Source organism: Hemicordylus capensis, chromosome 2, assembly GCF_027244095.1.
Source record: "Hemicordylus capensis ecotype Gifberg chromosome 2, rHemCap1.1.pri, whole genome shotgun sequence".
In the NCBI taxonomy this organism is placed as follows: domain Eukaryota; kingdom Metazoa; phylum Chordata; class Lepidosauria; order Squamata; family Cordylidae; genus Hemicordylus; species Hemicordylus capensis.
Genome location: NC_069658.1, coordinates 318,007,796 through 318,024,034, shown reverse-complemented (window position 1 = coordinate 318,024,034; position 16,239 = coordinate 318,007,796). Strand labels below are relative to the sequence as shown.

The 16,239-nt window shown below is 42.8% G+C and overlaps 1 protein-coding gene across 1 annotated transcript in view; it reads left to right on the top strand.

Annotated features, from left to right (window-relative positions):
• The window catches only part of SHISA5 (shisa family member 5), a 50,996-nt gene that overhangs the window by 29,226 nt on the left and 5,531 nt on the right, over positions 1–16,239 (top strand). The window contains exons 4-5 of the mRNA XM_053297804.1: positions 8,420–8,538; positions 11,657–11,875. Coding sequence (XP_053153779.1) covers positions 8,420–8,538; positions 11,657–11,875 — 338 coding nt within the window. The remainder of the gene's footprint in view (positions 1–8,419; positions 8,539–11,656; positions 11,876–16,239) is intronic.

Sequence of the window (16,239 nt, the reverse complement as noted above, 5' to 3'; positions counted from 1 at the left end):
ACCACTATACCATGCTGGCACCACACATGACTTTTTATCATGTTATGGCATCTTAATATGCCCAGGCCTTTATGACATTACCATTTTTGCCCTCTCAACAACTCTGTGAAGTAGATGATAATTTACATTTTGGTACTTTCCGTTTGTACTGTTAACAGTACAAATACTGTTAATAGTATTTGTAATAATTAAAAATGAATCTTTAGGAAGGATACTCATAAAAGCTGAGTAAGGGGCATAGTGAAATATATATATTTTAGGTTAGCAGGATAACTCTACATTTGCTTATTTAGAAGAATTGAGGAACTGGTGGGTGACTAAAATACAGAGTAGCAAGTAGTGTTACCTGCATTGCTCAGTGCAGGACATCCATAGCACACTTGACCTGATTCAGATAATTAGAGAGCATATGTAGCACAGTCCTCATACAGTGGTCCCTCTACTTACGAAATTAATCCGTTCCGAATGCACATTTGTAAGTCGAAAAGTTCGTAAGTCGAAAAGCGGTTTCCCATAGGAATGCATTGGGAACGGATTAATGTGTTCCGCAGCCTAGAAAAAAGACCCAGACCCCCAGTAAGGCTTGCAAACTGCACAGGAACATTTCTTTTCAAGAATAAACAGGCAGTAAACAGGCAGGCAAGTCAAGGAAACCGCATGTAAAATTCGTAAGTCGAGGAAACCCCATCTAAAAATTTGTAAGTCGAAAAAACCGCATCTAAAACCGGATCTAAAACTGCCGTTTGTAACTCGAAAAATACTTATGTCGAGTAGTTCGTAAGTCGAGGGACCACTGTAATTAGTTTTCTATAATGGGTCTGGTTTAGAAAAGGGGACATTTTCAAAGGAGTTGCTTCTCTTGACTCACCCCCACCCATTCTGAGATGGTACTGTTCATCAGTACTTTCTAAAGAGGGAAGCCCCACCAGTGTGTGCCTTTCCGTGTTCCCATTATGTGACTTGAGTGGTGACATTTCCTAAAGGCTTGCTAAACCCGTTTCTCAGTCCAGCCACCTCATTGATGCCATGTGGGTTTCGCTTCATTTCTGGGTAAATATATTAATGTGCATTTTCCGGCATCTGCCTTCAGTAGAGGATTGCTCTGTTCCTAATTTTAAAATGCCACACAGTTGAAGTCTAGAATCACTGGCAGCTCCTAGAACTATCTAGCTTAGGGCTTACTGGCATTCTACAACCAGAATCCACAGAACCCAGCTCTAGACAAATGGTATACTCTAAAAACCAAAGCATTCAGTAGCACCATAACCTTGCGAGGCACATGGGGAAGAGTTTGTGATTATATGAAATTTATTAAGAAATTTAAGAGTTGCACACAGAATAAGGAATGAGGGGGAGTAATGAAAACACACACCAAAATTACAAAGAATAAATCAAAAACTTACCTAACGCATACTGAGGTTTTCCTTAGTTTAGCAGTTAGGCAGGTCCTTGGCTGGAAGCATTAATCTCTTCAGCATCTCCCTTAAGACACCAGCTAGTTGATGGAAAATGATCAACCCAGGCTATACTCCTGCCTCCTATATTTGTAGTAATTGCAGAGGGAGAAGGCTTACTCTTACAGGGATAGACAGCTCTTTGACCCAATGAGAAGCATTTCTCTAATGTAACACTGGTCTTGGACTAATCTGGATTAAAGGTTCTCTAAACATGTCCTCATACTATATGAGACTGGTCTTATATGACTAAAGCTGTATCTAAGCTCAGCCAGTTACCTATTGTGAAAAAAGAACTGAAACTACTTTGATGGCTCTGTCCCTTTCATAACATTTTCACACAAACAAAACAAACCACAACTCAAGGTAGGCACTCAAGTTCTGCCTTTGTCAATCTGAGATCCAACAAAACCAGATAGTTATAGCAGCAATAGCACAGTATATTATACTCAAGGCTGAGAAAAGAAAATCACAAAATCTAACTTTCCTTCTATCCTGCCTGCCACAGAGAGACAGGATAAAGCAGTCCTAACCTGATGCAGACAGTACTGAGCTAGATGGACCAATGGTCTGACAAGAAACAAATCTTCTAGGCTCTTACCATGAGAGGAACTCTTCTTTCTTCTCTACCATATATCCCATGACACTCCTGCCTGTGCCTGGATAACACCATGGCCTCAGATTGGTGCTGGGCCCCAGCTGGTAGCTTGACACGTGAGTCAGGGCACCAGTCCATCTCATCATGGGCTAGTGTCTGCATGTGTTATGCACATGTCAATATCTGCATGTGTCAGCAGCACAAATGGGCAGACAGTGACACAACTGGTTTGGGTGAGTTGAGGTGAATGGCCAGTTGTGTTGCATAGGTGGGGGTGACCATGAGTCACTCATCCTCCATGGCTAGCGTCAGATAGCTGAGCAGGTGGAGGTTGGCCTTCAGGAAGACCAGCTGCTCCACCAAGTCACCCTCCAAGCCTGAATTGTGGTGTCACCACATCCCCAGCCATGGAGAAACAGCCTCTTGCTCTGGACACTGCTTGCGGGGGGGGGGGGTGGCATGAGATGAACTGTCTGGCAAGCATCACCAAGTCCAGCTAGACTTGGTGATGCATTACCCAAAAACGGATCTGCTCCATCTCCCGGCCTGCCACTGGCTCTTGCAGGTACTGGAACACACTGTTCAGCACTGTTACAGGGCTTGGTGTGCTCCTCCTGTACCCCTGGCAAGACGCCAAGGAAGCCCTCAGTGAACCACCGGTTGAAACACTAAAATGGAACTTTTGGCTCCCTTGGCCCTCCCAGGGACACCATGCTGCTAGACCAGGAAGCAGTGGTGATACTGCTGCTAGGGGTGGACTGTGCACCAGCAGTAGGCGCTCCTGCATTCTCCCACTGGTTGTGCCCCAGACACCCCTCCTGGGCTTACCTAACCTCTTCAACCAGGACGACCCTCCACCTTGGCAGCTGGTCAGTGGTGACCACTTCACCCTTCATCCTTGGGTCACATAGGCAGGGAGCTGATCCATCACTCCAGTCCTTTAGTTTTTAAGGCAGCAAACGTAGGCCACAAACAACTTTTGCCAGTTTAGCGTTGAAGGGAATGAAACAATGCACACTTCAAATAGTGTAAGAAGAGTCTTGCTGGATCATTATGACTGCTGAAAAGTCAGATGAATATACACTCAGTAAAACTACAAAGAAGTTTATTTTCTGTGGATTGGGTACATTCTTATTTATTTATATACTATCCTTTGTCTTAGGACCTCTGGGTACTGTACAATTTTTAAAAACACGCACACTACAACATCAAATGAGAGCTGCCATCAAATCAATCAACCATTTTACTGATCAAAAGTTGAATAAAAAGTGTTTAGTCTGAGTGAATCATTTAAAAGCCAGGCTGTTCTGTATAAAGGTTTGTCATTCCCCACCCCACCCTCCACAAAAATTTCTGAGAAGTAGTCACTGGATTATTAAAATATGATGCCATAATACTGTTATTATTATTGGTTAGAACCTGTTAGACTGGTCCTAACCAAGAAAAAGCAACTAAATTCCAATTTATACATTAGCTTTTTAATCTACCAATCCTAAAGATTTTTACAAGTCATACAACACTGAAACTTCTTGAACAAACTCTGGAACAGTTCTGAATCTGTTCGTGATAATCTGTTTAGTTCCTCAGGACATTTGTGTGATTATGCTAAATTATATGGCCTATATCTGGAGAAGTTCTATCTTCATCATACTCAAGGTTGGGAATAATGAGCTAAATTATCAGGAAGTATAGGGTAGCTTGGTGAATTTTGACTTTGTTTGTTATCCTTTGGGCTTCTCTGTGGCAAAGAGTGAAAAGCATTGCTCTGTTCCTTTAAGAAGGGCTGTTGAGCATAGAATGAGGTGTGTCCAGAGAAGTCTGCTGTGTTTCTCTGCTGATGTCACTGCATACGGAACAGCACGTAAACTTCAACACACCTCCAGAAATGCAGCTAGTTTTTTGTTTTGTTTTTTTCCCCACTGAAAAGGACCTAAGAGATTGAAAAGAGAGTATTTTAGAGGTGACAAAAATTGGGTTGAAGGCTTTTGCTGGAAACAAAAAAAATGGGGTAAGCTTTAATTGTTCTGTTTGCAGGCATAATTTCTCTCATGCTAAAAACTGCAAACCTTGGGGATTTCCTCCATATCTTTATATTATGTAGCAGCCTAATATATAGCACAGTTTTGAAATGAATCTTTGTACCTGAAGTTTTGTTAAATATAAAACATACTCTGTTTAGAAAGTTGTGTAATTTCCTTAGACATGTACAATAGCTATCAAAAGAAAAGCCAGTTGAATCTATACAATTGTGTCTCTTCTTCATTAGACCTGCTACACAAACATACCACCTGAAAAGATCACAAACTATTAATTACTTAACAAACTGTTTTTTTCAAAACTCCAATCTGAAAAAGAATGTTTTAAATTCCTGCAGCTAATATTTACAGCTTTACTGAAATAGAACATTTTTAAAGCTGAAAAGGAATATTATTTTAAATGGAGATTATTATTTACAATTATATACAGAGTTGTATTTTTTGTGCATGCCTCACTGGTGTGTTTATCACCTAAATGTAAATGGATGAGTGCAAAAATAGAGGGAAATAACGGATGTGCAGAACTGGTTCTATTCAAACCCAGTTCTATTCAAACTGACCTGGTCCCCCAAATAGGGGTGCCAGTCCGAGTTCAGATCGATTCAAATCTGGTTCATATGGAATCGGGTTGGAACCTTTTCAAAGAGTATGCATGTGAAGGGGAATCCAGTGAGGGTTTCCCCACCAGCGGCTCCTCTAAACTCCAGCCAGCTCCGGTGCTCCCAGCAGCACAGCGTAATTCTGGCCTCTGTGCATGTGTGGAGGCCATTTGCAGCTGGTGCTGGTGGTAAGGTGCCCTCTCGCCTCCCCCACCCCCGACTGCCATTAGAAGTAATTTAAATGCAGGGTGGTCTGCACATGCATGGAAGACGGAACCGGGCCGTGCTGCTGGGATTGGCAGACCCAGTCCAGAGTTTAGAGGAGATGGTAGTGGAATTGACCTGTTGTTTTTTCTTAGTGCAGACCCACCCCCTGCCCCGGTATCTCGTTCTATAGAAAAGCAAACTCAAGGAATACAGATTGGTAGTAGGGTGAAGCAAATAGCTCTTCATGCAATCAAGCAAAGCACATTGGCTTTGGTAAGATACATTTGCTAGTCTCTCTAGCAATGATGGGCACACTTGGCCCTCCAACTCCCATCATTCCTAGCCATAATACACAATACTTTGTGGCTGGGAATTGTGGGAGTTGTAATTCAACAACAGCTGGAGTACCAAGCTGGCCCACCCCTGCTCTATTGTATGACATATTTTCCTCACATAGATGGCGACAATAGTTCTGGTGCTAGTCTCCCCAACACCTTAATTCTAGATTTGGAGGCAGGGGCTGTGGATTCAGGGGAAACAGAAGTGGAGCTGGTGACCACAACCAAACCACAATGAAAGCAGAAAAAAATGACGATTGAGTTACTCATTAACATATTCTGAAAGAACCTTGGGTTTTTTAAATTCTCTCTCAATATAACAGAAAATTGTGGGGGCATTCCGAGATGTGTTGTAGTTCCTGAAGAGCTACATGAAAAAATTCCTTTCAGTGAAGAAACAGCCATTTAACTGCCTTAAAAATACAAACTTTTTAAAGGCAACAAAGATGTGTGTTAATTGACTTAATAGTGCATTGTCCTGAATTTATAAGTTTCCCCCCCATGTACAAAATTCACTTCCTTAACACATTTCTGTAGGTTTTTCCATTATTGTTTTTCTTGTAATAAAACAATTAAAATATTTTATTATTTTATTATTTGTATCTTGGCACACTGTCTTGAACAGATTAAAGGGCCTAATTCTGGATAGTATGTGTATCAGCACAAGAAAGGGGAACACTCAATATTCAAAGGAGGAGAGAAATCCATGAGAGCTAAAACTGATTTGGAGCTGTCAAGAACTTCTCCACACTTTTAACTGTCTAAACCTTCAGACTTCTCTAGTTTTACTTACCAGTGAGACCAGCTAAAGCTTCAAGGTCTGGCTGGCTTTTTCTGGACACTCCCTAGACAGGGACAGTGTCAGAGGTTGACCAGTTCAGGCCCTTTGACTGACCCCTGAAGCTGCTGCCACTACCATCAACATAAGCCTTACCGAAACCCTTCCCTTAGTGGTGGTGGCAGCTTGGGGTGCACTGCAGTGGCTGCACTAGCGTCTGAGAATCTTCCTCCTTTCTGTAATACAGTGTCCCTGCTGCTTCCTCCAGTGACATTGGGGCATTGCATAATAAGTAGAAAAAGATGGGACTGCTCCCCTGGTGCTACAGAAGGCTACAAAGACTCTTGGGCAAGGACCCCCATGAACCTGGGGGCAGCACTGTGCTTGGTTGAAAGAGTTTTCTCCATACTCAGCCTTCACACATCTCAGTTTCATCTGATGCTGGTGACGTACAATACAGAAAGCTGTTTGTTGGTTTCTTTCCCCACTTTGTTCAAACCTTGGTAAGAGCTTCAGGAATTAGGCCAGTGCTGAAGCTGCCAGATGGCCCACTGCAGTCTCAAGAGTGGATCAGTTTGCATAGAGTTTTTGGTTGAAAGGGCAAAGGAGCTTTCAGTTGCCTCACCATAATGGAAATATCACTGAAACTGAACATTAATATTTAGTTTTCATTCGGTGTATAATTTCAACAAGATCATTGACTAAAATACTATTAATGGAAAATATATTTTTGACCTGCTCCGCCCCTAAGGTTCAAGACAGAAAAGAATACAGCTGGACAGAAGTATGCAACTGAAGATTAATGCTACTATGTTGAAATGTGGCTGTTTTGTGTTTTCAGCTTCCTGGAGCTCTTGATTCATTTCAGAGAGTAAAAACAAGCTGAAAAGAGAAGTCTTGGGTGTAGAGGGGGAAAGGGCGTTTGTAGACTTGGTGACTGAGAAAATAGCTTTTAATGACATGAGCCATGCCTGCTGAAATATCTGAAACCATAAAAGCAGTCAGTGCCCTCCTTGAATAACTTTTGTGTCTACACTTCACTACAAACTGAATTCACAGCACATGGAAAGAGGTCCTGAGGGGCCCAACGTGTTGTTTTTTTGCCAATCCACCATATTTCAAGATGGCAGCCACACAAAGTATAGACAACAACACCCTTCTGTAACCTATGTACTTACAGTCAGATACAAACCAAATTCACAGCACATGGGAGAGGGTCCAAGGTAGGAGTCACCATGTTAAAGTAAATGGAAAGTAGACTCCATTAGTTCTACTTAGAACTAGCTGTTTAATGTCTGCTGATTATTTTTATCCTATTTTTCAGCAAGGCTACCAACAATTTCGAAGAGAAGAAATATTCTTAAAAAATGAAATAACTTACACTGATTGGAATTTTGATATTGCCTGGAGCAGGTTTCTCTTCTCTGATCACCATGCTTTCTCCCTCTCTTTTTACACCCCTCCTTAAGATCCACAGTTACTATAGTCCTTCCTAATATAGCCTGCCTGGTCATCCTGCTGTAGACAGGAATGATACTGCTTTTAAATCATGCCAAGTACATTATTGGTACAGTACTAAATAAATGTCAGATAGTCATCTTGTGCCACAGTCCAGTAAATGGCCTGTGCACAAGTTAAGACCGTCTATCCACACCTGGACTGGGTCACACTAAAAAAGGACGGATCTAGAGTGATGCCCTCCATGAGTATAGGTTAGCGCACACTGCTAGATGCTAATGGCTTTGGGAAGTCCAGTTGTTAAACGATAGAGACCAAGTAGTCTAACACAGTGATGTGTACAAATAGGAAGCAAATCCACGTGGCTACATACAGTATGTATAGTTTATATGCATGCTAGTGTGACCAGTTGTCATAATGCAGGACAGATCAGGGTACACCTTCCCATCTGTTTCTTGATACTAATGTGTATCTATCTGTTTTTGTGCTGCTGTGTGCAATTGGACCTCGCACAGCATTAGTTGCACATGATGCTTTTCTGTATACAAGCATCTCTGGGCCTGAACTCCAGGCCTTGTTTTTTAAAAAATCTAATCTAATTCATAAAAATGCGGTGGGGTTTTGTTTTTTGTTTTGGCCAATCTGCCATGTTGTTTCAAGAGATTCATAAGACAAGATGACAGTGGTTTTCCTTTCTTGAAGGGAAAATCTGTACTTGCCCACTAAAGGTTATTTTTAACATGTGTTCATTCTCTAACAAGCAGATGTCTGACTAACCAAGAATAATTATACATTTTTATGTGCTTTATCATTGTTTTCAGTCTTAATTGTTGAACTTCCAGATTTGTTGAACTGTAAAATAATATTTGTAACTGTATGTAGTATTTGTAAAGTTTTCCTTTAAAAACAAAAGATTGTAGCATATACAACTAAAATCTTTTTCTCTTTCAGTTTTGGAACATTTTTAGGCATCGGAATTGCATTGTTCGTTCTCTTTATGGTGATTGTCATTCTCTGCTTCACATGTTCATGTTGCTGTTTGTATAAAGCATGCCGATCACCACGTCGGCGTAAGTATCACTTATTCCTTTCATCCTTGTAAAAAAAGATGAGTGCCATTGTCAAACTCAAATAATAATTTTAAAAATCTTGATGCCAGATATAAGCACTTCAAACACTTCCCCCCGCCTTTTTTTTACAGTGCTTATTAGTAATATACAGTTCAGAGATGCAGCTGCAGAAAGGAATGTGTATATTAAATTTCAGGAGGGTTTATCGCTATTCTAAGAATAGTGAAGTAATGCAGCAAATGACAAAGAAAACTATGGAGTTCTGCTTCTGGAAATGTGTGCATTTATTTATTTATTTATTTAAAATCCATTTTGGTAATCATTCATTTAATGGTCAAACTATAACAAGGGATGTGCTCGGAACCAGGCGGGGGATGTTCAAAACCGGGTGTGTGTGTGTCTGACTTTAAGGGAGGGGGAGGGTGCACTTATCCCTCCTTCCATCCCCCGCCAGCGCTCCATTAGCAAAGACTCCTTAGGGCAGCAGCATACCTCCCTGCTACCCCATCTCCCCTTTTCCCAGAAGTACCACATTCGTGTACTGGATGCTTCCTGGTACTTCCAGGAAAAGAGGAGATGGGGCGGCAGGGAGGTATGTTGCCACCCCGAAGGAGCAGTTGCTAAAGGATCGCTGGCAGGGGGAAAGCAGAGGGAGGGGTAAGTGCACCCTCCCTTGCCCTTAAAGTCAGACTTTCCCCCCCACACACACTTCGAACCAGCCGGACAGCCAGTTGTTTGAACCGGTTCGGAGGTCCTAAGGGTTCTTCCACATCCCTAACTATAACTAGCTTTTAGACCAAAGGTATTTAATGCATAATTTTCTAAATTGCTTTCCAAACCTTTTGTTTTAAAAAGTAAAACATATTGCTTAATTTAGAGGCAGGATGAAATGATCATTGTTTTTAGGGATGGGTCCGGACCGGTCCAGAGGCCATTGTAAAGGCCTCCGGACCGGTCCGGACCTGGCCGGTTCAGTTTGGGTTGAAGGGGTAGCTTTAAGGGCGGGGAGGGTTTACTTACCCCTCCCGCCGCTTTTCCCCCTCCAGAGCTCGTATTTATTGTAATAATTGGGGCGGCAGGATACCTCCCTGCTGCCCCTTGTCCCTCTGCAATGCCGCCTCCAGGACGGGGTGGGCGTGCACGCGGCTCTGCGAAGGCGGCGAACAAGAAGCCGGCACAGCACCGAGCTGGCCTCCAGCGCCTCTCCGCCCGGCAGCTCCCCCATCCTCACCCGCCGCCAGCAGCCACTGAGAGGAGCTCCGCCAGGGAGGACGCGCCGCCGAGCACAGCCAGCCAGCCGAGCGCCACCTCCTCTATGCAGCGGCAGCAGCAGCAGCAGCCGCCGCACCCAGCCCACCCTCACTTCCGGCTCCCAGGCGACTTCCCCCCACATACAGCGTGGCCCAATGGGAGGAGGAGAAGGAAGGCAGCCATGCTGTATGTGGGGGGAAGTCGCCTGGGACCCAGAAGTGAGGGTGGGCTGGGCACGGCTGCTGCTGCTGCTGCCGCCTCTGCGCGGAGGAGGCAGCACTCGGCTGGCTGGCTGTGCTTGGCGGCGCGTCCTCCCTGGCGGAGCTCCTCTCAATGGCTGCTGGCAGCGGGTCAGGATGGGGGAGCCGCCGGGTGGAGAGGCGCTGGAGGCCGGCTCGGTGCTGTGCCGGCTTCTCGTTCGCCGCCTTTGCAGCGCCACGCGCGCGCCCACCCCATCCTGGAGGCGGCATTGCAGAGGGACAAGGGGCAGCAGGGAGGTATCCTGCCGCCCCAATTACTACAATAAATACGAGCGCTGGAGGGGGAAAAGCGGCGGGAGGGGTAAGTAAACCCTCCCCGCCCTTAAAGGAACCCACCCCACAGTGCCGGACCGCAGCTCTGCGGTTCCGTGCACACCCCTAATTGTTTTTTGTTGGTTTGTTTTTTAAGGAAAATTTGTGTTGGTGAATTTAGTATTTCACTGGCACAAAAGAGAAGGCTCCCACCCCCCACCCCAAGGTTTGAGTTATGTGTAGGTCTAGCCTCCTTACCTTTTGTTCCAGCTTTCCTAGCTAGTGCTTTTAGAAGGCTATGAGCAGCTGTGATATTTGGAGGAAGTTGCGGAGTGGGGCTTGTGAATTTCATTTAGGGCTGTTTTTCCTCCATAATCTGAACATTGCCTTATCCTTTCAAAAGATTTTAGATAAATATATGTTTAAATAAAATTCTGGGCAGATGGCTTGAGATCTATTGGTCTTTAACCATTATTTGGAGGAACATACGTTCCTAAAGGTATTTTTAAAGGTTACAATAAGAGCTTAATTGGAAAACAGTATTAATTAAAATTGCTTTGTAGAACATTTATTTCTGTACAAGCCATATGTATATATGGGGGGGAAAGCTATAAGGCTAGGCATTAGTCTGCATGGAAGATTATCATACGGACATTTTTCCAGTTTCTGTTCTAATGACAAACAAAACCACCATGGTAGAGGGAGTAAAATAGCAATACTGCTAAAAAAAAACCTTACTTGTTTGGCCTTGCCTTCCAAGGTTTTTAAATTGTTCTTAAATATTTTAAATGGTTTTTAATTGTTTTAAATGGTGTTTGTTTTCATTTTTTACTTGTTGTGTACCACCCAGAGCCATTGGATGGGGCAGTATAAAAATGTAATTAAAAAAAAAACACACATTACCAGTTTCACTACTAAATGAAAGTAATTTGTCACATTCCACTTAGAAAGGCCATTGATTAGATCAGTATTTCTCAACCTTTTTGATGTTGGGGACAGGCTGGCTACCTTCCTAAACTGATGTGGACTGGCTGGCCAGACCAGTAGATAAACTCAAAAGTGAGTGTAAAAGAACTGAACAGTTGTTTTAACATATTGGAGACCAAGACCCTGTTTTGGCTGGCATCGGTGATATTTTAGACTTGATGCCAGCATGAAAAGCTTGAGGTAGCAAGTTTTGGAGTATTTGGAAAAGTCAATATCCAGGTTTTAAAATTTAGGATAGAGTTGGAAGAACAGAAAATATGTGTCTTCATGTGGGGCGGCAGGCCCTTGGTTCTTTGAGGAGGGTAAGCTTTTAGAAAGTAATTTTCTCCATGCATTGACTGCTATCCTCATTATCTTGTGTACTACAGCTGTTGTTACCAATACTACAACCACAACAGTGGTGCAGGTGCCATATCCTCAGCAGTCCGGACCCCCACCAGGTTACCCTACAGGAGCATATCAAGGATATAATCCTCTGCCAGTGCAACCACAACCTGGAATGCCAGTAGCACCCTACCCAACCCAATACCCTCCACCTTATCCCACACAGCCGGTGGGACCACCAGCTTACCATGAAACAATGGCAGGTAAGGAGCGCACATCTGTTTGAAGAGGAAATCTATAACTATTTATTTTCTTTCTCTAAAATGCCTTGAAACAATAATATACATTATTGCAGCAATGTAGCTACACAAGATTTTCTGGTACTCACAATGATTTTCCTCTAGCAAACATGTTCAGAACAAAATAAAATAAATTATTCCATTTAGGTGTCTGATGTACAGAGTTTCAATCTAATTTTATAGATGGATATGCACAGTTTCTTACTAGATATAATATAAAGCAGTAATCCTTTACTGCTTAGAGAACTTCAAAGGTGGCTAAACATTTTAGTCCTACTTCAGTGTAACTGCTTATTTGTTTTGAATCTAGTTAGAACTTATTAGGAGTCCTAATGAGGAAAAACTATACACAGAAACTGTAAATGGCAAACTGGCTATTTTAAACATCACTGACTTTAGTGGGATTTAAGCAGATTAACTATGCCCAGTATTTCAGCTTCAGTCTATTCTAAAGCATATTCATGTGGTCTGCGTCAGTTTTTGTTTTCTATGGAATCATAACTTCTTTTGTTTTCTGTACTCACTTTCTTTTGCTAGCCAGAACACAGAATGATTGTTTATATTGGGCCTACCTCTCATTAAAGGACACAACTACATCTGTTAATAATGGGTGCTTGGTTAAGAAATGAGAGTAAATTGTTACAAAATGTGGCTAAGAGGTTTTTTTTCTTTTTTAAATTTATAATTGAATTACAATTATAATTAAATTTATAAATTGACATATTGACAATACAAACAAATTAAGAAATTTACTGCTGGATAAATACCACAGTATTTACAAATAAGATTCAAAGCCACATAAATATTAATCCACATAGTAGGTTTATAAATCATAATAGTTCAAATATAGGATTAAGGAGCAATGGAACAATGTGCCTTGTTCTGCCAATATTTAATAAAACTTCTCCAGTTAGTAAATCTATTACTGTGTTCTGGCAGCTCAGGAGTTCATAGTGGCCATGATGACTGTGGGCCTATTCCAAGTGGTCTCAGGACCGACGCACATTGATGGTCACACACTTGATCTGGTCTTTCACTCTGATCAGGGTGGTGTTCCTTGGATGGGGACTGCTGTGATTTCCCCATTGCCATGGATGGACCACCATCTGGTTAAGGTTGGACTCACGATCACATCCCATCTCTGCAAAGATAAGGAGCCTGTTAGGATGGTCCACCTGAGAAGATTATTAGATCCAATAGGATTCCGAGAAGCCTTGGAGGGATTTAGGATTGGCCCTGCCAGTGACCTTGTTGATGCCCTGGTGGAGAATTGGAACAGGCATCTCACCAGGGCAGTGGACATGATCGCTCTTAAACGTCCTCTCCTATCCGCTTCAAAACTGGCCCATTGGTATATGGAAAAACTGTGGGGGCTGAAGCGGCAAGGTGTGGGCTGAAGCGGCAACTGTGGGGGCTGAAGCGACTAGAATGCAAATGAAGAAATACTCAACTTGAATCCAACAGATTAGTATATAGAGCACATTTGAAGATCTATGCTCAGGCAATAAGAAGCGATTCTTTTCTGCCCGTATCACGTCTACAAGTTCACGTTTGGCAGAGTTGTTCAGGGTTGTGAGGGAGCTATTGACTGCTCCTTCCCCCTTGAGTCAATACTTGGAACCAACAATTACTCGCTGCAACATTTTTTGTGGACAAAATCTCTCCTTTTGTTTTGGGCCGACTTAGATTTAAACTCCACAATTGTTGCAGTGTCTGATGCCGATGTGTCCAGCAGCTCTTCTTATGTGGTGACCCTTGATCAGTTTCAGTTTGTGACTCTTGAGGATGTGGACAGGTTGCTCAGAATGCTGCAACCTACCTCATGCCCTCTTGATCCTTGTCCAACATGACTTATACTATCTGGTAGGGAAGCTGTTGTAGAGTGCTTGGAAGAGATCATAAATACTTATCTGGGGCAGGATGGCCTCCCTATCTTAAGGAGGCAATCATTAGACCACTTCTGAAGAAGTCTGCCTTGGATCCCTTGAAGTTAAGCAACTACAGACCTGTATCCAACTTTCCGAGGCTGGGCAAGGTGATTGAGAATGTGGTTGCCTCTCAGCTCCAGGAGGTCTTGGAGGAAACTGATTATCTAGACCCGTTTCAAACTGACTTTCAGGTGGGCTTTGGGGTAGAGACTGCCTTGGTTGTCCTTATGGATGATCTCCAACTGGGAATTGACAAAGGGAGCGTGAGTCTGTTGGTCCTTTTGGATCTCTCAGCGGCCTTTGATACTATTGACCATAGTATCCTTCTGTAACATTTGAGGGGATTGGGGGTGGGAGGAACTGCCTTGCAATGGTTCCGCTCCTAACTCATGGGCAGATTCCTGATGCTGTCTCTTGGAGAGTTTTGTTTTTCAAAATCTGAACTTTTATATGGTCTCTCTCAGGGCTCGATTTTGTCTCCGATGTTGTTTAATATCTACATGAAGCTGCTGGGAGAGATCATTAGGAGATTTAGTGCAGGGTGTTTGTTATTAGTATGCTGATGACACCCAAATCTATTTCTCCTTGTCAACCTCATCAAGAGAAGGCATAAACTCCTGAAATGCCTGCCTGGAGGCAATGATGGGCTGGATGAGGGATAACAAACTGAGGCTGAATCCAGATAAGACGGAGGTACTTATTGTGCAGGGTTGGAACTCGGGAGACTATTTTGATCTGCCAGTTCTGGATGGGGTCATGTTCCCCCAGAAGGAACAGGTATGCAGTCTGGGGGTGCTTCTGGATCTGAACCTCTCCCCAGTGTCCCAGGTTGAGATGGTGGCCAGAAGTGCTTTCCATCAGCTTCAGCTGATACGCCAGCTTCAGCTGTTTCTTGAGATGAATGACCTCAGAACAGTGGCACATATGCTGGTAAACTCCAGACTAGACTTCTGCAATGTACTCTATGTTGGGCTGCCATTGTACATAGTCCAGAAACTGTAGTTGGTCCAGAATGTGGTCAGTGATACAGGTTGGTCTCTGGTCACCTAGGAGAGACCATATTACTCCTGTGTTGATAGTAAGTTTCTGGGCAAAATACAAGGTGCTGGTTATTACCTATAAAGCCCTAAACAGCTTAGGCCCTAGGTTTTTAAGAGAATGTCTTCTTCACCATGAGCCCCATCACCCATTGAGAACTTCTGGAGGGGTTCGTCTACGGTGGCCACCAGTTCATCTGGTGGCTACTCGGGCACGGGCCTTCTTCGTTGCTGCCCCTGGACTTTGAAATGCGCTCCCTGTTAAGATAAGAGCCTCCCTATCTCTGGCAACTTTTAAGAAGGCACTGAGGACATATTTGTTCACTCAAACTTTTAATTAGATTTATAGTTTTAATACTTTAAATGTTGGGTTTAAATGATTTTAATATTTAAATGATTTTAATTGTAAACCACCCAGAGACTCAAGTTTTGGGCAGTACAGAAAAATGTTAAATAAATAAAATATTACCTTTCTGTCATTCTCTAAGTTTTGCCTTGGCAGTTAATTTTGCCATAACTGAAAAATGATGTAATTTCTCTTCCCATCATTTTGTGGGAATAAAGTTCTGTTTTTGCACATGGAAAATAGTACCCTAAAGTACAATATTCATAGCTAATTTGCACATTAGTAGCTCAATATTTAAAGTAGAAATAACTTTGGTACAAAGGCATACTATAGTATTAGCCACCACTTAATTTTTCATAGTAATTTCCTTAAACATATCTCAGTGCACTGTAGAGTTAATTGTAACTATTGCAGTTTTGGAAAACGGCACCACAAAGGTGTTTCAGACTGAAAGCTATAAGGGAATAGGCTTCTCTACATCATTCATTATGAAATGGAGCAATTGTTCAGAGAGAACAGTGCTTGAGAATCTAACCTTATGGTCTCTTTGCTCCCCACTGCTACATAGCTGCAATCCTTTGTGTTCCCAGCAGTAAAATAGAAAGCAAAACTATACCAGTGGAAATGAGAAACAACATTGATAGTCATTTTCATAGCATCCATGGCAACTTTGCTGCTGCCTAAAACATAGTTTTACCGCTGTTTTAATGGGCAAAAGCCCATTAACAGTTTTGCCAGGCAAACAGCCTGTGACAGCCCAAGACCACTTCCCAGCTGATGCTCTGTGGACCAGCCATATGGGCCTGACTGTGGAGAAACCATGTGGAGCTAGTGCCCAGCACAGACTAAGTACATAAAAGGTTCTAGGTGCAGTCCCCAGCTGTGGCCTCCCAGTGGCAAAGTTGGATGAGCTGCACACAGAAGCACACTTGAGACAATGCAATGCCATCGTCAGTCGGAGAGAATAATGAATGGTCCAGTTCCTCCAATCTGGTAATGGCTTGACTCATTTGTATC